The sequence below is a fragment of the Crotalus tigris genome, unplaced genomic scaffold (assembly GCF_016545835.1).
Source record: "Crotalus tigris isolate CLP2741 ecotype Arizona unplaced genomic scaffold, ASM1654583v1 scf7180000024469.1203045, whole genome shotgun sequence".
NCBI lineage: Eukaryota > Metazoa > Chordata > Lepidosauria > Squamata > Viperidae > Crotalus > Crotalus tigris.
Genome location: NW_024100640.1, coordinates 158,076 through 183,307, shown reverse-complemented (window position 1 = coordinate 183,307; position 25,232 = coordinate 158,076). Strand labels below are relative to the sequence as shown.

Sequence of the window (25,232 nt, the reverse complement as noted above, 5' to 3'; positions counted from 1 at the left end):
CCTGTTTTGGTTGCCATGAAATAAAAAAGATGTAGAGACGATAGAAAGAGTGCAGAGAAGAGCAACAAAGATGATAAGGAGACTGAAGGCTAAAACAAATGAAGAACTGTTGCAGGAATTGGGTGTGTCTAGTTTAATGAAAAGAAGGGCTAGGGAGTGACATGATAGCAGTCTTCCAGTATCAAAGGGGCTGCCATAAAGAAGTGGAAGTCAAGCTATTCTCCAAAGCACTTGAAGGTAGAACAAGAAGCAATGGATACCAATCAAGGAGAGAACCAGCCTAGAACTAAGAAAAAAATTCCTGATAGTGACGCTATTAATCAGTGGAATGGCTTGCTTTCAGAAATTGTCGGTGTTCCATCACTGGTAATTTTTAAAAGAGATTGGACAACCAATTGTCTGAAATGTTAAGGTCTCCTCTTGAGCAGGGGGTTGGACTACAAGACCTCCAAGGTCCCTTCCAACTGTTACCCTGTTACCTGGCAGTCAAACTCAACTCCTGATGACTTCACAAACATATCTGTACAGCTTTCTTGGTAGAATTTAAGGAGGTGATTGGACACTATATTCTTCCAGGGCTGCCTCCCGATCTACTCTACAACTTGAGATTTCCGAGTGGTCTCCCATCCAAGAACAAACAGTCCGACCATAACTTAGCATCCTTTTAAGTTTGGTTCCATAAACAGACGATATATTTTGAACGCTAGATTGCAACGAAAAGTCGCCTCTTTCACTTAGGCCACGCCTCCTGGCATAAATAGGAAACGCCAAGAGGGACTATATGACCTTCACGGCATCCCGTAGCCGCAGTTCCTTGCCAGGGCTACTACGGGAGTCTGACGTTGCCCAGCTGGAGCGTAGCAGAAGGGGAAGAGGCGGCCATGGCTTCCGACTCGCGCCCGGCGTCTAGTGTCTCTGGGAGCCGCTTCCTTATCGTAGGAGGCGGGATCGCCGGAGTGACGTGCGCCGAACGGGTAACTTCTCATCCTTCGCCATTAACAGCGCACGCGTTTCTGCGCATGCGCCTGGTGGCAATTTTCTTTCCTCTCCGTGACTACCTACTACGGTATTGTACCTGGGGACGGGAACTTCCTGATTGGTTCATAGAGTTAAAAAGTGAAGATGTCAACGCACTGACAGTTTCCGGGTTGCTTTTTACCCCATGTTTGCTTTCATTTTTGTTTTTAAAGGGGGGGTAGGGAAGGTAGGGACCCAGCACCTTTGCGCCCTATCAAATTGAGCAGCAGTGACCTCCGCTGCACGAAGTCATTCTCACTCAGGGGGAGTCTGGTGAAGGGGGGTTGGACTAGATGACCTACAAGATCCCTTCCAACTCTATTCTAAGATAAGGATTCCAGTTTGTTTTTTTGACGATGTCATTAAAGAAGAAGAAATTTATGTCCTAATGACAAACAAGAACAACTTCCAGGACTATATTGTAGAATGTAGATCGTTATTTGCATTTCTCACGCTTGTGAGAAGAGGGGTCGTATTAAACTGCTTTTGAAAAGTTCATATCTGTTACGGATTTTGATTACCATAGAAAATTATAAATTTGTAAATGCATAAATATATGGAGAATGGTCCTTAGTGGCTTGGTTGATCCCAATAAATGATTTGCTTGAAAAACTTCAAATCTGTTTAGAAATTTATTTCCTAAGAACAAGGCAACCTTTTTTCATCCAGTCTTCCAAAATTAAAAATACAGTATTTTATACTGTTTACAATCTCTCTGCTCCCACCTAGTGGCCATATCGATTTCTGCAGACTGAAAATACAATACAGGTAGTCCTCCACTTACAGCAATTTGTTTAATGGCCAATCAAAGTTACAACAGCGCTGAAAAAAGTAACTTATAACCATTTTTCACACTTACAACCATTGCAGTATCCCAGGGGTCACGTGATCAAAATTCAGACGCTGGGCAACTGACTCATATTTATGACGGTCGCAGTGTCCCGGGGTCATATGATCGCCTTTTGCAACCTTCTGATCAGCAAACTTAATGGGAAGCCAGATTCACTTAACCACCGTGTTTGTATCTTAACAACTGCAGTGATCCACTTAACAAATGTGGCAAGAAAGGTCGTAAAATGGGGCAAAACTCAGTTAACAAATATGTCACTTAGCAAGAGACATTTTGGGCTCAATTGCGATCGCAAGTCGAGGACTAATTGCGGTCACCTTATATCAGGGGTCTTCAAACTTGGCCCTTTTATGACTTCTGGACTTCAACTCCCAGAATTCCTCAGCCAGCGTGCCTGGCTGAGGAATTCTGGGAGTTGCAGTCCACAAGTCATAAAAGGGCCAAGTTTGAAGATCCCCTGCCTTATATTAACTCATGCCACAGATTTTGCCCTGTTCATGTCATGCAAGGTCAAGGATGATAATTCTTGATTTGTAGGAGATGACCAGGATGAGCCCAAGCCCAAGTGTCATTAGTTTGGAATGGCTCTGTTCTAACAAGAGATCTAAGTCCAGCCTTCCTTGAATTCCTTTGACTGTTCTCCAGGGCCAATTTGCCTTCGCCATTACTAAGATCAGATTCTTGTGTATAGATAGCATGTAATAAACTTGAAGTGCTTTGAACTAAATTTCTGTTCCTGGTTACTTGTTCTTGACATCATGATGATTTTAGTCGGTTTACAGTTAAATGCCAATATTCATACAGCAATAGCCAGATTTCTGGTTTAATCATAGACAGACATGCTGTTTAGCACAAAATGTCCCAGAAAAATATCCTCAATATCTTCCTTTTTTTTTTTTTTTTACAAGCTGGCTGCAGAGTTTCCCTCTGACGATATTTTTTTAATTACTGCTTCTCCTGTTATAAAAGCAGTGGTGAACTTCAAACAGGTAAAATTTATTCTCCTTTTTTTGGGCTAGAGGAAAAAAAAAAGTAGACCGGGGAATCAAATGCCTTATTTAATCAGTAGCATCGTACATGAATTAATAAATATTGTGCCTCTTTAGATATGTTTCTGGGGTATTTGTATATCAGTGGATCTTTTTTTGTTTTGTTTTGTAAAAGATTTTTTATTTTCAATTTTTCATTACATTCATAAAGAGTACTTCAGATGAAGAATAAAGTAAATTTATACACACAACTTTCGGTATTGCTCACCCATTTCCCCCCAAACCGCATCCACCCTCTAACCTCTTCTCTCACTTCCCTCTTTCCCTCTTCTTCCTCACTCTCCCCCCCTCCTCCTTCTCCTCAACCTTCCTACTTACTTCTCCCCTTCCTCCTATCTTCTCACTCCGGATGCGGTCCAGGGGAAATGCCCGAGCAATTCCTCTCTCCAAATTAAAACATCAATATTATATACAAAAAACAGCAACTGTTTCTACTTATCTGACCTATTTAACCTCTAACCCACCCTCCCCCCCACCCCCCTCCCCCCGCCCCCCTCCCCCCTAGCTTCCCAGAGCCAAGTACAGGGTTATACAAACATATTAAACATAATCTACTTAAGTTTACTAATTATACAATAACCAAAATCATACTAACCCTTAACTCTCTTCAAACTTTAACATCATAATTTTATAAACAAATCCATTACTCATAAAATAAATGAAATTTTGTAGTTCCATATTTCTTCTGAACATATTCTATCCATCTTCTCCATACAATAACATATCTCTCTTGTGAATGATCCTTTGAATAAGCAGAAATTTTAGCCATTTCTGCTAAATTAGAAACCTTAAATACCCATTCTTCTAAAGAAGGCAGAGAGTCTTTCTTCCAATATTGACCCACCAATAATCTTGCTGCTGTTATTAAATTCAACATTAAAATAGTTTCTTTAGCATCAAAATCCACAAAAATACCCAAAAGAAGTGTATCAGTGGATCTTAAATGGAAGCCATTGTGGTGCAGAGATTAAGACACCAGGTTAGAAATAGGGAAACTGTGAGTTCTTTATGTAGAAATCCAGCCAGGTGACCTTAGACTAGTCATCTTTTCCTAGCCCTGAGAAGAAGGTAAGAAAACTAGCAAGACCTGGCCGTGAGTCAAAACTGATTCAAATACACAAAAACAAAGTTCTAAATGAAGAACCCCAACTGAGCTCTTGATTCTACTTCATCAACAGGTTTCCCGAACTTTGGAAGAATTTGATGTTGAGGAACAAGCAAACAGCATCTTAGGAAAACGCTACCCCAATATTAAAGTTATACAGTCTGCAGTGAGGCAACTGAAAAGCAAAGATCATGTAAAGAAAAACTTTTATTTTTGATTGTCGTTGAGAATATTGAATGTTGCTTTCCTTTTCAGGAACCCATTACAAAGAAAACTGGTAGAAAGTAACCTAGATTTTGAAGATTATCTACTCAATTTTATTTATTTATGCAGAGTCTGATTATCAGTTTGCTGTTTATATATACACTGAGAACTTCTGCATGGGAGATAAATTCCTTGTTTGTCCAATCACACTTGGCTAATAAAGAATTCTATTCTATTCTACAATTCTGTCCATGTGGACGTCCCCTTTTGTTTGCTCAACTGGCTAAAGAAAATTAGAATAGTAACATCTTTTAAGCCCTTAATGAAAACACACCTTTTAAACCATGATTTCCTGGTAGGAATCTTGGAATAAATGCATTTTCTCTTTCCCCCACTTTTTAAATTGAATCTGTTTGACTGAATACTGTTTTGCTGTATAATGTATTAATGTGAGGTTTGATTTTATATTTTATTGCTGCATTTATTGTCATTTACTTCAGAATGCTTCAGCATAGAAAGAAGAATACCAAATGAAGATATAATAATACACAGCATTACTTTGGAAATACCGATAGTTAATTCACTTTCCTTGAATGCTTCACGGTAGCACAAACTACCAATCTTTGTCTTCATGGTTCCTGATGTCAGATCAAACAATTTGATGTAATTCTTTCTTTTGGTTTTTCAATTTTTATTGTGGTTGCAGAGGATCATTACTGAAGCTGGTCAGGAGTATACCTTTGAAAAACTCTGTTTGTGTGCTGGAGCAAAACCCAAGCTGATTACAGAAGGAAATCCTTACGTCCTGGGGATCCGAGATACAGACAGCGCAGTGGTAAGATTCCTTGCTTGCATGTTTTTGAAGGTCTGTTATCGTTTGTGATAGCATTGACAACTTGTAGCTAAAAGTAGCTGTGAAATATAGGTCACAGAACATTGCAAGGGTATCATTTTGGCTACTTTATTATAAAAATGGTACCAGAGCATGATACCTGCCCTTAGGCTGCTAGGCTGAATTATAATTTTCTTTGTTTCCAGCATGCCCTGTCCAGGTGCTGGCTGATATTGGATACGTCTATAACAGGGGTCTTCAAACTTGGTCCTTTTATTGACTTGTGGACTTCAACTCCCAGAATTCCTCAGCAGCTCCATTTCAGGGCCATGAAATAGAAGGATTATTAAAATAGAATCATTTTTTTTGAAATGGTGGAATATATTTTTAATTCACTCAATGGCAAATGTCTCTAGGATAATTTAAAAAATGTTAAAAGAATAAAACTAAAGAAGTAAAATAGGGAACAATAAATAGCATTAATATCTACTTTTTTTCCAGAATACATGAGCACATCAACATTGTTGTTGTTGTTGTTGTTGTTGTTATCATCATCATCATCATTTATTCATTAAACATGAACCTCAGTCAATTGAACATTCAAATTGGCTGGCACTGATGGTTGACACGGGTTACTACCAGCATCATCATTACTACTACTACTACTACTACTACTACTACTACTACTACTACTACTACTACTATGATGATTACCTGAATTCTAGACATCTCTAATTCTTGGCATTTTTAATTGACACCAGTGGAATTTTGCTTTGCTTTAGAGATGACTTAGCAGATTTTTTTTTTTACTGTGCTAATAAGTATCTCTTTCTTTGTCATACATAGGAATTCCAGAAACATCTAGCAAAAGCTAAAAGAATAATCATTGTAGGAAACGGTGGCATTGCACTGGAATTGGTGTAAGTAAGTTTGGATGGTTAGAATAGGTAATAATTTCTCCTTGGCAACAGATATTAACCTTTTGCTATTGTGTAGCATCCAGTTGTTTTGAACATACAGTATAATTAGAAGATGATTCATAGGTTTCTATAATAGGGAATGTGCTGATGAATTCCAAGTTGTTTCCCAAGTATGAAACCAGGAGTGTGTGTGTGTGTAGGTGTGTGTGTGTGGGTGTGTGTGTGTGTGTGTGTGTGAGAGAGAGAGAGAGAGAGAGAGAGAGAGACTGAGCGTTCAGATGGGAATCACAATTGAAATGTCGCCTTTCGTCACAAGCATCAATGAAGTTTTGTTGTAATTCCCAACCTCATTCCCAATTCTAAACTTGGAAAGAGTGGGGTTTGGCTATTGCATTCTCAGGATCCCTAGAGCAGCTGACCCCAACCTTTTGTGCACTGGGACCTTTTGTGCACTCCGTGGTTCTTCTACAGAACATAGTTTTACATGCTGCCTGCATCCTGCAGATGAGGCTTTGTTTGTTTGCTGTTGTGGCCTGGTGTCGGTCCATGGACTGGGGGGGAGGGCTGGGACCCTTGCCGTAGAATATCAGAGGCCTTGCAGGTTTTTCCACAGATCTCCTGCAGTTCCATTTGCACAGCAAGAGAGATGGCGAGGCATTTGCGCCCTGGTATCTGGAATGCCTTGACACAAAGATTCAAAGTGGTTAGCTCCTCTCATACGTTCCCACTTCAGACTTAGAGATATCACAATTCAACTGAAAATAATTCTGTGGATCTGAACAGCCCAGAATTGCTGGGAGTCAGGGAGCATATTTGCTTATTTGTTTCTTTTTTAAATTTATATCCCGCCTTTATTGTTATAGAAATAACTCTAGGAGAATATATCCAACAAAACCTTCTTGCTCCTATTTTGCCCGTAATAACTCTGTGGAGATGAGTTGGGTCAAGAGTGGTAACTGGTCCCAAATCACCCAGCTGGCTTTCACGTCTAAGGCGGGAATTGAACTCACAGTCTCTTGTAATTGGCCCAAAGTCACCCAGCTGACTTTCACGTCTAAGGCGGGAGTTGAACTCACAGTCTCTTGTGATTGGCCGAAATTCACCTAGCCGACTTTCACGTCTAAGGCGGGAGATGAATTTACAGTCTCTTGTGATTGGCCCAAAGTCACCCAGCTGACTTTCACGTCTAAGGCGGGAGTTGAACTCACAGTCTCTTGTGATTGGCCGAAATTCACCTAGCCAACTTTCATGTCTAAGGCGGGAGTTGAATTTGTAGTCTCTTGTGATTGGCCCAAAGTCACCCAGTTGGCTTTCATGACTAAGGCAGAACTTGAACTCACAGTCTTCTGCTTTCTAGCCTGATGCCTTAATCACTAGACCAGTGATGGTGAACCTTTTAGAGACCGAGTGCCCAAATTGCAACCCAAAACCCACTTATGTATCGTCAGGTGCCGGGTGGGCGTGGCCCATTGGATGGGTGTGGTCAATTAGGTGGGCGTGGCCCATTGGGTGGGCGTGGCCCATTGGGTGGGCATGGCTGCAACTGTAGACTGGGTGGGACTAAAAAGTTCAATCAATCAATTCCAACTTTGCGAGATCTCTTTTTTTCCCGCGAGAAGTTGAAATTGATGATTGATTAAACCTTTTTTTTTTTTTTTTTGCACATGGCAACGGAGGCCTAAAGCGAAATGGTTTTATAAAACCCAGCTGAAGGTCTAGGATTGGGGCGACAGCATGCGTGCCCACAGAGTGGGCTCTGTGTGCCACCTATGGCACGCATGCCATAGGTTCGCCACCATGGCACTAGACCAAACTATAATATACATTGTAATAAATTAGCAGTATTAGCATGTTCAACATCTGTGCCTTTTTAGGAGATGGAATGCAGCATCGACATCTTAACAAACAAAACCGAGTCCGCTTATTGGTTAAAACAATTGGCAAGCCTTTTCTTATACTTCCCAACTGAATACTAAATATATCTCAGCCTCCGTGAATGGATGACCTAATCATCCCTAATATGAAAATGTAATAAATAGTATTTTTTTAAAAAAAAAAGAATTATGCCTGTCTTACCGATCTGCAGGTACAAAATTGAAGGTTGTGAAGTCATTTGGGCCATCAAAGACCAAGCAATTGGCAATACTTTCTTTGATGCAGGAGCAGCTGAGTTTTTGATTCCAAAGCTCACCGCTGAAAAACCAGAGACTCCAGCAGCTTGTAAAAGAACAAAATATACTGTAGCAGGTAGATAACCTCAACTCTTTCGTGGGTCGTTGTCTCAAAAAAACATTCCATCTATTCTACCTAATACAGGTGGTCCTTGACTTACGACCACAACTGAGCCCAAAATTTCTGTTGCTAAACGAGACAGTTAAGTGAGTTTGCCCTATTTTACCATCTTTCTTGCCACCGTTGTTAAGTGGATCCCTGCAGGTGTTAAGTTAGTAACACAGTTGTGAAGTGAATCTGGCTTCTCCATGGACTTTGCTTGTCAGACGGTCGCCAAAGGTTGTCAGATGAACCCGGGACACGGCGACCGTCGTAAATATGAATCAATTGCCAAATGCCTGAATCGCTTGATCAAAATGGGGACAGTGCAACGGTGGTAAGTGTGAAAAATGGTCACTTTTTCCAGTGTTCTTGTTGACTTTGGGTAGTCAACTAGACGAACTGTTGTAAGTCAAGGACTACCTGTGTGCACCATTCACAATGTTTTTGAGTTATGCAAACTGACTTGTAAGTTTGTAAATTTGTCAACTTGGTTAGAAATATTCTGAAAAACAAAATATGGTCCTGTTCTATGATCTTTCTCTTTCTCTCTCTCTCTCTCTCTCTTTCTCCCTCCCTCCCTCCCTCTCCCTCCCTCCCTCCCTCCCTCCCTCTCTCTCTCTCTCTCTTTCTCTCTCTCTCTCTCTCCCTCTCTCTCTCTCTCTCCCTCCCTCCCTCCCTCTCTCTCTCTCTCTCTCTTTCTCTCTCCCTCCCTCTCTCTCTCTCTTTCTCTCGCTCCCTCCCTCCCTCTGGCTCTTTCTCTCTCCTCCCTCCCTCTCTCTCTCTTTCTCTCTCTCTCTTTCTCCCTCCCTCCCTCCCTCTCCTCCCTCCCTCCCTCCCTCCTCTCTCCTCTCTCTCTTTCTCTTTCTTCTCCTCCCTCTCTCCCTCTCTCTCTCTCTCTCTCTCTCCTCTCCCTCTCTCTTTCTCTCTTCCTCCCTCTCTCTCTCTTCTCTCTCCCTCCCTCTCTCTCTCTCTCTTTCTCTCGCCTCCTCCCTCCCTCTGTCTCTTTCTCTCCCCTCCCTCCCCCCTCTCTCTCTCTTTCTCTCTCTCTCCTTCCATCTCTCTCTTTCTCTCTCTCTCCTCCCTCCCCCCTCTCTCCCTCTCTCTTTCTGTTTCTCTCTGTTTCTCTCACATGTTTGATTTTTTTCCCCCAATAGAAAGAGAAGAACAAACTTCGGAGCATTTTGGGAAAATAGGAAGTGCCTTGGGCCCTGATTGGCATGAGGGTTTGGATCTAAAGGGAGCAAAAGAGGTATGATTGTTTATTTTGGATGCTCATGGAACTTTTTTTTTGGGGGGGGAAGGCATATGGTAGTACTGAAGATGTTATCTAGCTGGGTAATGAAACTTCTGCAAGAAAGCAACCAAGTTCAGAAAAGCATCAAGGATTCCACAGGTCAACCCTGAACTGCAAATATTCTCTTCTGTGGCATGGCACTTGGTCAGGTGTGGCTACTCAGCTCATGCTTCCCTAATCAAACGTTCCATTCAATACGTGGGCGGTAGGGTTGGGGGCCAAGGCACCATCCGTGAAGCCCATAGCTAGTAACATTGGTAGAAAGGGATGTTACTGTCATTTGCTTAGCTACAGGACTGTTCTGTCCCAGCCTACATGAGTCCTTGTTAAGCTCACGAGGAGAAACCCCTCTTCCAACAAGCAGGCTGGAACCGCAGGAAGAAACCAATCCCCTTTTCTTATTCACAGACCTGAGTCAATGTCCAAGTTCACAGAAACTTGATTCCTTAACACAAACGGTTGCCTTCAGCAACCAGCACCTCCCACACCTTCCCTTTTATTATGCAGCCAAGGCGTGGCTTCCTAATGCCTTCTCCTTTGCCTTTGGAGCTGCCCCATTGCATTCCTCTGTCCTACTCGCTTCTCTTGCCAGCAATTTCATGCATCCGGGATTTGTCCCAGCTGTTCTTCATCACTGTTCAACTCAGGCTCCCAGCACAACTGTGTCTCAGCCTGAGCACGAGTAGAGGGACCAGGCTCCTTGTCAGACTGTAAGTCTTGAAGCTCCTCAGAGCCTTCCTCTGACTCTGATGTCCCTCCAGGCCCCTCCTCCTCCTCTGATTCCCCAGACTCAGTTACTGGGTCCACTGGCTGGCGAGGAATCACAACAAGGACTATCTGTGATGTGGATCAAATATCAGCACTGCAGCTGGGATAGTGATACTATAACAGCCAACTGATGTATAAATCAGGGTGGAGCAGGCTTCAAGCTTGAAGGATCTACCATAGGTTCTCAGTTTTCCTTCTGCTAGTCCATTCTAAATCCTCAGGTTTCAAGGAGAATGACTTGGCCTTCCTTGATAAACAAATCATTGAATAGCGCCCAGTTTGATCACTGTAATTTCTGTGTGAAGTTCTTAATTGCGAGGCTCTAGCATGCAAATCTTACATTCTTATTAAGCTTAGTAAAACAACTGGAGGAATCTTATCACAAAAAAAGGCATGCTCAGTGATGGCCTCATAGGTGGGAGTCGGACTGGTCAATCTAATACAAGTAAAGTCATGCCATTTTGCTTCGGTTCTTGGTACACACCTTGTGATAAAAGAGTTATGGTGTGAAATTTACCGATGAACTGAATATGCCCAGGCACAAAGCTTAAAGCACGTAGTGTTAGTGCTTAAAGTTGTGGTTCTTAAACTGTTTGATTCAGTTTTCCCTTTTCCTGGTTTCAAATAATATAATTATCCCCATCAAAAGAAATAAGAACAAACTCAGTTGCTTTACAGAAGCATCTTGACCAGTGGTTCTCAGCCTGTGGGTCGGGACCCCATTTGGAGTCGAACAACCATTTCACGGGGGTCTCCAAACAACGCAGTCTGCCATTTTTTCCCCCTTTTCCTTAGCTGTGCTACTCCCTTTTATTGTATTGGCTTTTGAAAGCCAATAGAATAGACTCTCTTGAATAGAGTCTAATTCTATTGGCTTTCAAAAGCCAATAGGAATTGTCCAGGCTATCTCTGCCCTGCTGAGCCCGCCAAAAGTCCCATTCTGCAAACGGTGCTGCACCAGTTGAGTAGTCCTTGACTTACGACCGGTTGAGTAGTCCTCAACTTACGACCGGTTGAGGATCGCGGCATTAAAAAGGTTGAGAACCACTGATCTTGACAATGGCAGTCCCAAATGAGATCCTTGCTTCACAATTACAAATTACCCCATTGCTCCCAGGATATCTCCAAATTTCCCTCCAGGTTATTTAATTATCCTTAGGATGATCACCCCCAGTTTAAGAATGACTAATTCACAAGTATGAATGAATGTAATTGTTGATGGTTTCCAGCTTTGCCACCAAGTTCATATTGAGAATCTGTGCGAAATCAAGAGGATCTACTTCCGAGAAGAATTCAAGCTCTCACGGAAAGTATCCCTGACTTTCCCCAAAACTCTAGAAGGCAAAAGGAGTGAAGAAGCAAATGAAGGTAAATTATTTTAAAAACTTGGGAGTTGTTTCTCTGATCCACAAGGTTATATACTACGTCTCTGCATGGAGTCTCTGAACCTGACAGCCATTGAAATGGATAAAGCTGTCTGTCAAATGGGGATGCACGTCTTTGACAGGGCCAGGCTCAGCCCAGTCTAGGAAGTATTTGTTGTTGTTAATTGCGAAGTTGTGTCCGACCCATCGCAACCCCATGGACAACGTTCCTCCAGGTCTTCCTGTCCTCTACCATCTTCTGGAGTCCATTTAAGTTCACACCTACTGCTTCAGTGACTCCATCCAGCCACCTCATTCTCTGTCATCCCCTTCTTCTATTGCCCTCAATCTTTCCCAGCATTAGGCTCTTCTCCAGTGAGTCCTTCCTTCTCATTAGGTGGCCAAAGTACTTGAGTACTTCAGGATCTGGCCTTCTAAAGAGAAGTCGGGGTTGATCTCCTCTAGGACTGACCGGTTTGATCGCCTTGCAGTCCAGGGGACTCACAGGAGTCTTCTCCAGCACCATAGTTCAAAGGCCCCAATTCTTTGGCGCTCAGCCTTTCTTATGGTCCAACTTTCACAGCCATACATTGCAACTGGGAAAACCATGGCCTGGACTATACACACTTTTGTTGGCAGGGTGATGTCTCTGCTTTTTAGAATGCTGTCTAGATTTGCCATAGCTTTCCTTCCCAGGAGCAAGCGTCTTTTAATTTCTTGGCTGCAGTCCCCATCTGAGGTGATCTTTGAGCCCAGAAAAATAAAATCTGTCACTACCTCCATTTCTTCCCCATCTATTTGCCAGGATTGAGGGGGCTGGATGCCATGATTTTGGTTTACTTAATGTTGCTAGGAAGTATATGGCCCCCAAATATACAGATTGTAATGTGCACTGTAGCAGCTGGGGGAGCAGGAATGCTTAAGCATGAACAAGGGCAGTAGTGTCCATGGGAGATGGTCAACATCGGCAAAGTAACAGATGGAGCATCAGGATGCTAGCTCCGCCCCCTTTTGTCTGCAGATTCTAAAGGGGTGGGACTTGCAATGCAAGGCTGTGTTGCCATCTGTCAACTTTACAGTGAGATCATACAGGAAGCATAACCTGCACACATGTCGGGAGCACTGAGGTGCTTCCGGGTGGAAAGGATTGGCCAGTGACATTATGGTTGCCCGGAGGATGCCCAATTGGAGGCTCCTTTTATGTCCCTGGCCAGAGTTGGAGCAAAGGACAGGAGCTAACCCAGCCCACAGCAACACTCAGCTCTCAAACGCAGGATTGCTAACTCCAACCCAGCTTCCTTACCATGCAAGCCATCAGGCTCCTTTACCAGATGAGCTAATTCTACTTTATTCTAAGTCAGGGGTAGGTAACCTTGGCTCTTTTATGACTCGTGGACTTCAACTCCCAGAATTCCTGAGCCAGCACGGCTGTCGCAGGAATTCTGGGAGTTAAAGTCCATGAGTCATAAAAGAGCCAAGGTTGCCTACCCCTGTTCTAGGGCTACATTAACTGAATCTTGCAAGTCTAAAAGTACAAATCTCCCACCGCCTCTTTTAGTAGCCTGATAAGTTAGGATCCTTTTCTGAGTTTCTTTCTCTGTCCATTATGCAGCTCTGCTTTCCCTCACCTTATCCGATTATTCTCAACACAGCTTATCTTCTACCACTGCTCATCTCCAAAGGTCATTCCCACATACAGTACCATTGTAGCATCTTCCAGATTTTCACTCCTACCTCACATCCTGGAACTGCTGGATGATGATTATGTTCTTAGCTTCGTTTTAGAGGCCCAGAATTTATAAGCATAACTGCTTCAAGTGATCACCTACGCCAGGGTTAGGCAACCTTGGCTCTTTGATGACTCATGGACTTCAACTCCCAGAATTCCTGAGCCAGCCATGCTGAGGGGAAAGGGAGAGGTTTCCATGCTGAGCCATGCTGGCTCAGGAATTCTGGGAGTTGAAGTCCACCAGTCATGAAAGAGCCAAGGTGGCCTACCCCTGGTCTAAGGCAATGTTTCTCAACCTTGGCAACTTGAAGACTTGTGGACTTCAACTCCCAGAATTCCTGAGCCAGCATGGCTCAGCATGGAAATCTCTCTTTCCCTTCAGCATGGCTGGCTCAGGAATTCTGGGAGTTGAAGTCCACGAGTCATAAAAGAGCCAAGGTTGCCTACCCCTGATCTATGCCAAGGGTCTCCAAACTTGGCAACTTGAAGACTTGTGGACTTCAACTCCCAGAATTCCTCAGCCAGCCATGCCAGCTGAGGAATTCTGGGAATTGAAGTCCACAAGTCTTGAAGTTCCCAAGTTTGGAGAGACCCTTGGCATGTTGAAGGGATACATTTTTCCTTTTCCCTGATTTCTTGGCTGATTTTCATATCACCTATATAATATTATGTAATCTAAATGCCTAAATATTTCATGCTTGCAGAGCTTTGGCCTGTCTACGTGGAACTCACCAATGGGAAGATTTATGGCTGTGACTTCATTGTTAGCGCAACTGGAGTGACGCCAAACGTTCAGCCATTCCTTGAGGGTAATAATGTAAGGATTCATAACTGAACGCTTGTCTTCCAAAGAGACTTGATTATTTTGATACCCAAAGCCCCATGGTCTTTCAGGTGTTCCCTCTCCCCAAATTTTCTTTTTAAAATAATATGCACATGATTTTTTTGTTTGGTTTTGGGATTGGAATTTTGCAACCAGTTTGTTAAGCGAATCACACGGTCATTAAGCAAATCTGGCTTTCCTCATTAATTTTGCTCATCTGATGCAGGCTGGGATGGTTGCAAATCACATGACTACAAGACCCTTGTTGTTGTTAGTTGCGAAGTCGTGTCCGACCCATTGCGACCCCATGGACAACGTTCCTCCAGGCCTTCCTGTCCTCTGTCATCTTCTGGAGTCCATTGAAGCTCACCCCTACTGCTTCAGTGACTCCATCCAGCCACCTCATCCTCTGTCGTCCCGTTCTTCTATTGCCCTCCATCTTTCCCAGCATTAGGCTCTTCTCCAGTGCGTCCTTCCTTCTCATTAGGTGGCCAAAGTACTTGAGTTTCAACCTCAGGATCTGGCCTTCTAAAGAGAAGGAAATGTTAACCCACTCCAGTATCTTTGCCATGAAAACCCCATGGACAAGACCCTACAATCATTATAAATGTGAGCTGGTTGCCAAGCACCTTGAAAGCCAAATCTGACACTGGGTTTTGCCTCAGTTTACCTTCCCAATAAGCAGCCGAGTTGGAAGATGATTTAAAAGCAGTTCATTAGGATACCCTGATAAAGTGGGATCTCCCTATGGCAGTGGTTCTCAACCTTTTTAATGCTGCGACCCCAACCGGTCGTAAGTCGAGGACTACTCAACCGGTCGTAAGTCGAGGACTACTCAACTGGTGCAGCACTGTTTGCAGAATGGGACTTTTGGCGGGCTCAGCAGGGCAGAGACAGCCTGGACAATTCATATTGGCTTTTGAAAGCCAATAGAATTAGACTCTATTCAAGAGAGTCTATTCTATTGGCTTTCAAAAGCCAATAGAATAAAAGGGAGTAGCACAGCTAAGGAAAAGGGGGAAAAAATGGCGGACTGTGTTGTTTGGCGACCCCCGTGAAATGGTTGTTCGACCCCAAATGGGGTCCTGACCCACAGGTTGAGAACCACTGCCCTATGGTGAGATGTAAAAACCCCAAATTTTTATACTCACAATACGAAGCCAAGTCTGGTTAACAAAACAAAGGTTCATTGGAGAATAACAGGAACAGAATAAAAGAGAAAAGAAAAAGAATAGAAGAGAGGAGTTTTTGCAAACGCGCCCCCCTGGATCCTTCCCTATGGATTGGATAGCAGGAGCACACTGGCCTGCTTTCAAGATCTGCATTTTATACCCCTACAATGTATGCCACATCTAAGAAGCTCTTTCATCTTTATAATGTACTTTGAAGTTGTACTTTGTTAACCTGACCTCTTCCGGCCATCTGCTGTTATCTTGTTTATTTGTAATATACACCTAGGATCAAAATCCCCCTCTTTGATAGTGATTTCTACTCAAAGTGTAAGGATTTTTAGGCAGGAAATAGTAAACATTTGGTCATAATTAATTATCTTTGCTGATTACCATTTGTAGTCACTTTTACATGGGCAGGAAACAGTAAACATTCCTGTTTCATATATTGGCATTACCTTGTTACATTTGCGTTACAGCAGCGGTTCTCAACCTGTGGGTCGGGACCCCATTTGGGGTCGAACGACCATTTCACGGGGGTCGCCAAACAACGCAGTGCGCCATTTCCCCCCCCCCTTTTCCTTAGCTGTGCTACTTCCTTTTATTCTATTGGCTTTTGAAAGCCACTAGAATAGACTCTCTTGAATAGAGTCTAATTCTATTGGCTTTCAAAAGCCAATAGGAATTGTCCAGGCTGTCTCTGCCCTGCTGAGCCCGCCAAAAGTCCCATTCTGCAAACGGTGCTGCACCAGTTGAGTAGTCCTCGACTTATGACTGGTTGAGTAGTCCTCGACTTACGACCGGTTGGGGGTCGCAGCATTAGAAAGGTTGAGAACCACTGCGTTACAGTGTTACATTTGTACTAAAGAGATAGTTTCATATAATGGCATTACATTTCTACAATTATTTCTACAATTATTAAAAGGATAACTTTTATTTCCTTCACTATGAAAAGGGAGAAGCTAAAGACCCATCTTACATTCCTTTTTTTTATAGTTAACACAACAAAAAAAATCCAAAAGGAAAGTTGATTGGACAGGATACAAGTAACACCCCCCCTTTCCATAGGAAATCAGTTACATGTAGTCAAACATGTTACATATTTGCATCCCATAACATCACACATGTTCACTAAAATGAGGTCTGACAGTCAGAAGGAGCGTAAATTGTAAGGGAAAAGGTTGCTTAAAGTTCACAAAAGAGATAAACCAGACCCCAGCTTATACTAACAAACTTGTTCTTATCTGGAGATCCGTCTCCAGCCAGTCCGTCTTTTCAGTTTAGGAATGTTAAAAGCTATTCCTACATTCCAGTCTGTAATGAGCCTGAACATTATTTTAAGGGAGAGAAAATAATTCAAATTAAATTACAAAGGAACTATATTAGTTAACAGGTTACAAAATCCATGTCATGTGCCCCCTCCCACCCAAATCCCAACCCCATGATGCAACGGTTGTAACTTTGAAGCTGGGCCCTAAGTCACCTTTTTCAGGATTGTTATTTATTAAATTTATGTGGCGCCCAACTTAATAATAATAATAAAGTTGGAAGGTACCTTGGAGGTCATCTAGTCCAACCCCCTGCTCAGGCAGGAAACCCTATACCATTTCAGACAAGTGGCTATCTAGTCTCTTCTTAAAAACTTCCAGTATTGGAGCATTCACCGCTCCTGGAGGCAGGTTGTTCCACTGGTTAATTGTTCTAATTGTCAGGAGGTTTCTCTTTAGTTTTAGGTTGCTTCTCTCCTTGATTAGTTTCCATCCGTTGCTTCTTGTCCTGCCTTCAGGCACTTGGGAAAATAGCTTGACTCCCTCTTCTTTGGGGCAGCCCCTGAGATATTGGAAGACTGCTATCATGTCCCCCCCCCTCCTTCTCTTCATTGAACTAGACATACCCAATTCCAGCAGCTGTTCCTTTGGCCTCCAGTCCCCTAATCATCTTTGTTGCTCTTCTCTGTACTCTTTCTAGAGTCTCAACATCTTTTTTACATCGTGGTGACCAAAACTGGATGCAGCATTCCAAGTGTGGCCTTACCAAGGCATTGTAAAGTGGTATTAACACTTCATGTGATCTTGATTCTATCCCCCTGTTAATGCAGCCTAACTTGTCCAGAGTCAATGTAATAACTTTTCATCCGTCATTAAAGAAATGGTCATAAGTCAAGGACTATGTTTATTCCTGCCAAGATACTCAAGAGCAATTCAAATCATAGAGCTCTTCGTGTTGAGATTATTATAATTGGGAATGAGCTACAGTGGCTCATGAGCTCTCTGCATTAGGCCTTTAAAAAAAAAAAAAGCTATTATGCAAAAGGAGCAAAATGATCTTTGCTGGATATTTTTTTTCCCTTTCACTGAAATTTTCATTTATCTCCAAAATGTCTTAGTTTGCATTAGGTCAAGATGGAGGTCTAAAAGTCGACAGATATATGCGTACTTCTCTCCCGAACATCTACGCAGCAGGAGATATTTGCACAACCTCATGGGAACCCAGCCCTATTTGGCAGCAGGTAAAACTAATGGTAGTGTGTTCTGGGCTTAAGGATATCTGTGTGTGTTACAGAGGGAATAACTTTGGCAGGCCCATGTGTTAGTTATACATTTGTGTATTGTCCTTCTTCACCAGTGTTTTCTCAACCTTAACAACTGTAAGATGTAAAGACTTCAATTTTCAGTATTTAGCATCCGGCTGTTCAATAGCGTTTATAAAATAAAAGCCATAAGATTAAGGTTTTGCAGTAACCTGGAATACTGGAGCATGTCAGGCTGCAAATATTTATGGCAAATCCCACTTGTGAAGGAGCATTCTTGAGCAGAAGTTTTTAAACTAGTCCATGGGACTAGTAAGCGGAAGCAGTATGCTCCGTCCCATATTTGGGTAAACCAGGTTACTCTGTTATTTATTTATTTATTTCTAAAATTTATATGCCGCCCAATCCCAAGGGACTCAGGGCGGCGTACAAAATTAAAACAATAATCTGACAATAAAACAATAAAATAAATACATTCATACAGTGTGTCCGATCATATCCCGCCCCCCCCCCCTGGGGACATCAGCCCCAGGCCTGCCGGAACAGGAGAGTTTTAATGGCTTTCTTAAAGGCCAGCAGGGTTAGATCGGTTTCACTGGAAAACACTTAATCTCCCCCTGTACAGCTGACAAAATGAGGAGAACCTGTAGCCTAGAGGTTAATACAGCTGCCTAACATGCAAGCGGCCCAGGTTCGAATCTCAGAAGGGTATGGCTAGCTGATGAGAGCTAAATAGCCCGAAATAGCTATACTAGTCTCCCTTTAATTCTTTGTCGGTGAATTTAAATTTAACACAGAAATAGTTTGTCACAGTAGCATCTGCCTGTGAAAACAAAAGCAGATTGCTCCATCCCATATTTGGCATAGACCAGGTTGCTGTGATAGACCGATTTCATCAGAAAACACTTAGTCCAGTGGTGGCAAACCTATGGCACGCGTGCCAGAGGTGGCACTCAGAGCCCTCTCTGTGGGCACGCACGTTATGCCCCGGAGATAGCAACTGTCCCTCTTCAACCAGCTGCCCACTAACTCACCGAGGTCCTATGTGGCCAGATGCATCCCAGCACCCATGCGTTCGCTGGTCTCTGTTTGCAGGGGCCAATGGGGTCAGGCAGCAGCCGCCCCGACCCCTGCCTCGCCTTGCCCTGTGACAATGGCACCCCCACCCTGCCTCGCCTCATTCCACAGGACGAGCCTCCTGCCCACCGCCCAACATGCCAGAGACCCCCTGCATCTCCCCCAACCCTGCCCAGCCCCCACAGGCGTCCCTCCCCACGAGCAACATCGAGGTGATCACGCCCACATTGGCCACACCCACCCAGTCTGCCATGACCACCATAGCCACGCCCACCCAGTGGGCCATGCCCACCTGGCACCCGGCGGTAAATAAGTGGGTTTTGGGTTGCAGTTTGGGCACTCGGTCTCTAAAAGGTTCGCCATCACTTAGTCCATGGGACTGTCCTGTAGAATCACATGCTCCTAATTCCAAAGCAACGATTTGCATATATGGATGAAACTGTTTTTGTTTTTGTGCTTCTGTTTCAGATGAGGCTTTGGACCCAGGCACGCCAGATGGGATGGTACGCTGCAAAATGTATAGCTGCTGATTCTTTAGGAGAACCTGCAGATACGGATTTCAGCTTTGAACTCTTTGCTCACTCTACGAAGTTTTTCAATTACAAGGTAAACCAATTGCCTTGAAACCTTGGCCAGAGAAATGATGCTCTCCCCATTTCATGCCAGTTGAGCTAATGACCTATACCAGGGGTGAGGAACCTTGGCTCTTTTATGACTTGTGGACTTCAACTCCCAGAATTCCTGAGCCAGCCATGCTGAGGGGAAAGGGAGAGGTTTCCAAGCTGAGCCATGGTGGCTCAGGAATTCTGGGAGTTGAAGTCCACGAGTCATAAAAGAGCCAAGGTTGCCTACCCCTGGCCTATTGTGTATTGAATTGGCATGCATTATTACACATTGGCAACACATAAAGATAGTTCTTGGGTGATGACCAGTTCCTTAGCGACCATTGAAAGTTATTATCCCCCTCCCACCGTATAGGGTACTTTACAAGCCAATTTCCAATGTCCGGTTGCATTCTTGCAGTCACATGACCGCATTTCAGTCACTCGGCAACCAGCCCACATTTTTGGGCCGTTTGTAGCACCCTACAATTGTGTGACTTCAATTTATGACAATGCGCCAGAGATAACAATGGGCTCACTTCATGCCTGTCACAAAAAAGGTCATGAAATCGAGTTAGTGATGTGGGTGGCCTGCTTTATGACTGCTGGGACTTAACGCCCATAAGGAGCAGATTCCATTATGGTTGTAAGTCAAGGACTACCTGATAGTCTAAAAGATTAACCGCCGGTGGAAGATGACGACTTTCTGTTGCAAAAATCAGAGCCATAATTAAGTTTTGTTGACTGTGGAACATTTGAAAACTCTTCTCAGCACAACAGAAAACAATTGCCAAAGGAAGAATAGGCTCCACTCCTACACAAACTGAACTGCAGTGATATATAAAATATTCCCCACTCAATTCCAAGTGCATTTTCCAAAAGGCAGAATAATGGTTTCAAGTTCAAAAGGAGCCATTATGAGCTTGAAACGTTTAAACTAGGGGTCTTCAAACTTCATTGAAGTTTGGGGGCTGGCTGAGGAATTCTGGGAGTTGAAGTCCACAAGTCTTACAGTTGCCAAGTTTGAAGACCCCTGGTTTAATAACATAAATAGATGTTTTGCGCAGTTTCAAATCCAAAATGTTTTATGTACTGCTGCTAGATAGCTGTTTGCTTTGCTTGGTATAATTTGGAGTATGCAGAAGTTGGATCTGACGTCTTAAACGGCCTCTTTCTAAATGCAGATGCAGAATTGGGCAGAAATAAGTACTTGCTACTGACTGCGACCTCTGAGGAGGCGTTTTAACGCATCTGGCCTAAGACACTTTAATGTTCCAAACTCTTGGTGACTAAAATAATGGCAATTTTGTACTGAATTGCTAAATTGCCGTAGGACTTGCGCCTGGTTTTTAATAGCAGCAGGCCCAGATGTGCATGGAACATAAATGAGTTGAAAATGTCTTGTCATGGTCTTTAAATATCCGAGGAACTAAAAATATGCATAGTATCAAGTTCTGTCTGATTGGACAGATGTTAAATATTTTGATATTTGAAATCACTTTCCCTGCAGAGGACCTTTATAAAAAAAAAGTACAGGAGACGGTCTTCTTCTGCGCGGTCGATCAGGAATGAGTGGAGAGTTTCCTGTGCTTTTTTTACAGTTAGGTGTACAGGTAGTCCTCGACTTACGACCACAATTGAGCCCAACATTTCTGTTGTTGAGAGAGACATCACTGAAGTGAGGTTTGCCCCATTTTACGACGTTTCTTGCCACAGTTGTTAAGTGAATCACTGCAGCTGATAAGTTGGTAACACGGTTATTAAGTGAATCTGGCTTCCCCATTGGTTTTGCTTGTCAGAAGGTCACAAAATGGGACCACATGACCTTGGGACACAGCAACGGTCATAAGTACGAATCAGTTGCCAAGCTTCTGAATTTTGATCACATGACCCTGGGGATGCTGCAAAGGTCATAACTGTGAAAAACAGTCCTACGTCGCTTTTTTCAGTGCCGTTGTAACTTTGAACAGTTGTCAACGCTGCTAACATTGGATGTTCTTGCTTTGACAACATATGGAGATGCAGCCATTTTCCTTCTTATGTTTTACTTTCGAAGTTAGAATTAGATGATACTGGGGGGGGAGGAATGGGTATGGGAGTTAGTTAGACATAACAATATTGTAGCAGTGTAAGAATCAAGGTTATTTGAAATAGGAGATGATAAGAAATGACGGGTTGAAGAACTGGAGGGAAGGTCTGCATTTCAAACTAATTGAAGAATGTGATTTATGACTGTTAAATCAGAGGAGGGAATTGCGCTTGATACTATGTGTTCGGGGGAGGGGAATTCAGCTTTTGGCGTAATGTCGTGGTTCCAACAGATGAAACTCTTCAAAGAACTTCGAGGCATTGTTTTCCTTAAAGAATCTTTATTCGAGTAGCATAGCATCCGCACGTACATAGGCAAAGTCAAAAGGTTGGGGACCTCTGCCCTATGTCGTTTCAGACAATGTTTAACATTTCAGACATGTCAAGACTTTATGGTTTTGGGTGTTTTGTCTAGGTGGTGCTGCTGGGAAAATATAATGCTCAAGGCCTCGGCTTGGACCATGAACTGATGTTGAGGTGCACCAAAGGACAGGAGTACATCAAAGTGGTGATGCAGAATGGACGAATGCTGGGAGCAGTGCTGATAGGAGAAACGGATCTGGAAGAAACCTTTGAAAACTTGATTCTAAATCAAATGGATCTCTCCCGCTATGGCGAAGATCTTTTGGATCCAAATATTGATATTGAGGATTATTTTGATTAAACATCCGGGGGAAAGAATCAATCTCTATGACTTTTTTTTCTGAAGAGACAAAAGGATTTTCCTGAACTGGGATGGACTTTTAGTTAGACCCGTGGTGGCGAACCTATGGCATGCGTGCCACAGGTGGCACGCAGAGCCCTCTCTGTGGGCACATGCACCATTGCCCCAGTCCTAGGCCTTTAGCTGGGTTTTATAAAATCTTTTCACTTTAGGCCTCCGCCGCCTTGTGGGAAAAAAAAAAAGTTTCAAGCAATCAATCAATTTCAACTTCTCGCAGGAAAAAAAATCTTGCAAAGTTGGAATTGATTTGATTGAACTTTTTAGTCCCACCCGGTCTGCTGTTACCACCGCAGCCAAGCTCAGCTAATGGGCCACACCCAGCCAATGGGCCACACCCACCTGGCGCCCGATGATACATAAGTGGGTTTTGGGTTGCAATTTGGGCACTTGGTCTCTAAAAGGTTCGCCATCACTGAGTTAGACTAATCCCAGTTTCGAAGGCATGCAGAATCTGACAAAAAGACAAAGAAACTCTCTTTTATTTAAAGTACTCCTTTATCATGCAAAGTAATTTATGGCATGAATGGTTTACATTCTGGAATAAAACGGCAACTTGATTCTAGTTGAATCATGGCTGACTTATTTTCAAAGGCTGTTAATGGCCTCTGTGTCTACCTCTCTATTCTTCAAAGCTGAAATGCAAAATGCTTAAGAAAAATTTATTTAAATAATTAGATTGAATGCTCTGAAAAGCCAACCTGCTGCATGCAAGTTTATTTCTAAACAGAAAGAATATCCCACAGGCAATTTAGCACATCAAACTGGAGAACTGCACAACAGTATTAAAAATGTGTCCATTTATACCTCCCTCTCACCTTCAAATGAAAAGGGGATGGAGATTAGGGGATTTAATAGTCTGCAGTTTGCATTATTGCAAAATTGGTGCTCTGTGAAAAAAGTTTAGATGTGTGCCTATTGGACCCCAAGCACTGGGAACCCTAATTTATAGCCCAGAGGCTTGCATTTGTAAAAGACCACAAGTGAAGATAGGTTTCTAGTGGAAATCTTACTGAAAAGGCATCATTCTTCTGAGCCGGAAATAATATGGAAGACAAAGGGACTGCTGGAGAACAGGAGTTCCTAAACCTTACAGCCAAAAGGAACATTTAAAATCTGAAGCGTGTTACTGGCCTCTTATAAAATTGTGGCGATTAAACCTCCAGATCCAAAATGTCCAAGGGCTTCAGAGGTTCTCTTGAAAATACAAGTCATATTTGAGACAGATATCTTTCAGCTTGCTAGTTCCCTGTCGTCCTTAATTATTAAGATTAGTCTTTTCCAGCCAAGAAAAAATACAAACCTAAAGGTCTGAGGGCAGCATTTTAATGTGCCCAGGTACCAGGTTTTCCCAGTTGCAATGTATGGCTGTGAAAGGTGGACCATAAGAAAGGCTGATCACCAAAGAATTGAGGCCTTTGAACCATGGTGCTGGAGAAGACTCCTGCGAGTCCCTTGAACTGCAAGATGATCAAACAGGTCAGTCTTAGAGGAGATCAGCCCTGACTGCTCTTTAGAAGGCCAGATCCTGAAGTTGAAACTCAAGTACTTTGGCCACCTAATGAGAAGGAAGGACTCACTGGAGAAGAGCCTCATGCTGGGAAAGATTGAGGGCAATAGAAGAAGGGGACGACAGAGAATGAGGTGGCTGGATGGAGTCACTGAAGCAGTAGGCGTGAGCTTAAATGGACTCCAGAAGATGGTAGAGGACAGGAAGGCCTGGAGGAACATTGTCCATGGGGTCGCGATGGGTCGGAGACGACTTCGCAACTAACAACAACAACAACCAGGCTAAAGAAACTGGTTATAAGATACAGATCAAATAGAGGGATCATTAGAATGTGACATGCCTTCCTCTAGCCTAGCAAATGATAGCTTAATAAGGAGTGACATTTGCCCAAGATTGTAAATTCACATTGTGCAAAATCATGGCTTAATACAAAGTGGGAATCAAGGCTGGTTTTTTTTATAGGCCTAAATGTTTACAATTGAACCACACATGCTCAAAGAGTTTTCTTTAAAAAAAATATGAGCCCAAGCTCTACACAAGATACTCATTATGTTCTAACTCTTTTCTAAACTAAACTTTTCTAAATTATACTTTCCTTTTAAACTTTTAAGACAGTTTTCAGAATTTCAAGGCAGCTTCTTGATATTCTGGGGACAATACCTTTGATGTAATAATAAAGGGTGCCTATTGTAGTTTTTTAAAAAAAAATCAAGGGAAAAATACATTAGATTACATAAAGGTTTTAATTGACTAAGTATTAAGACTTAAGCCACAATAAAAATTTTTTACAGATATTAAAGTGACCAGGTTCAGATACTGCTCCAATACATATTTGCTTTGAAGTATCATTTCTATACTTAGAAACCAAGATGGATTCTAAATGTGGAAGGCTTTTGTTGCTTCTTCATTTAAGAGCATCATCAAATAGTTGAATTAAAAAAGCAACGGTCTACTTTGAGCTCAATTACATTACTATCTTTTATGATGTTATTAGGGAGCCTGAGTGCTTGTACAACACCAATCACATCTTCAAGACAACATCAACATAGAGAATTTGCATGATCCTTTGATTATGATGAGTAAAAAAACGGAAGCAGTACTAATGGAACTATATTCTATGTTCACAGACCTTTTCTACAGATGAAAGAGCCTCTTTTAAGTAACAGAACCCAGTTTTCAAGTGTTCTTCCCCAGTTTCTCTTCATGTTTTAAATCAGAAACTTTATTTGACATAAATCCACTCTGCTATGTCTTCTAGTGCAAGGCTTTTCAACCTTTTCACCCATTGTACCACTTTTAGGATATG

General features: G+C 42.7%; 1 protein-coding gene across 2 annotated transcripts; it reads left to right on the top strand.

The window, feature by feature from the left end:
* Nucleotides 1–813: 813 nt before the first annotated feature.
* Nucleotides 814–22,376, top strand: PYROXD1 (pyridine nucleotide-disulphide oxidoreductase domain 1). Of its 2 annotated transcripts, none has more exons than XR_005555454.1 (12): nucleotides 814–974; nucleotides 2,776–2,856; nucleotides 4,095–4,214; nucleotides 4,932–5,060; nucleotides 5,904–5,977; nucleotides 8,064–8,224; nucleotides 9,406–9,500; nucleotides 11,543–11,681; nucleotides 14,111–14,215; nucleotides 17,785–17,907; nucleotides 19,474–19,611; nucleotides 22,111–22,248. XR_005555454.1 is itself a non-coding variant. In XM_039332939.1 (12 exons), exons 1-12 carry the CDS (start codon nucleotides 882–884, stop codon nucleotides 22,357–22,359), a joined length of 1,515 nt encoding a protein of 504 aa, XP_039188873.1. In that variant the 5' UTR covers nucleotides 818–881; the 3' UTR covers nucleotides 22,360–22,376. The 2 variants fall into 2 exon arrangements, 1 of the variants encoding a protein (XP_039188873.1); XM_039332939.1 differs by having other exon boundaries at nucleotides 818–974; nucleotides 14,111–14,223; nucleotides 22,111–22,376.
* Nucleotides 22,377–25,232: the final 2,856 nt, after the last annotated feature.

What these genes read in the sequence shown, in the direction of transcription:
- PYROXD1 (XM_039332939.1), top strand. Translation starts at nt 882, where the DNA reads ATGGCTTCCGACTCGCGCCCGGCGTCTAGTGTCTCTGGGAGCCGCTTC. An exon ending in GAGTGAAGAAGCAAATGAAG is followed by an intron (nt 11,682 to 14,110) that starts GTAAATTATTTT and finishes TCATGCTTGCAG; the next exon opens with AGCTTTGGCCTGTCTACGTG. An exon ending in CATTCCTTGAGGGTAATAAT is followed by an intron (nt 14,224 to 17,784) that starts GTAAGGATTCAT and finishes AAAATGTCTTAG; the next exon opens with TTTGCATTAGGTCAAGATGG.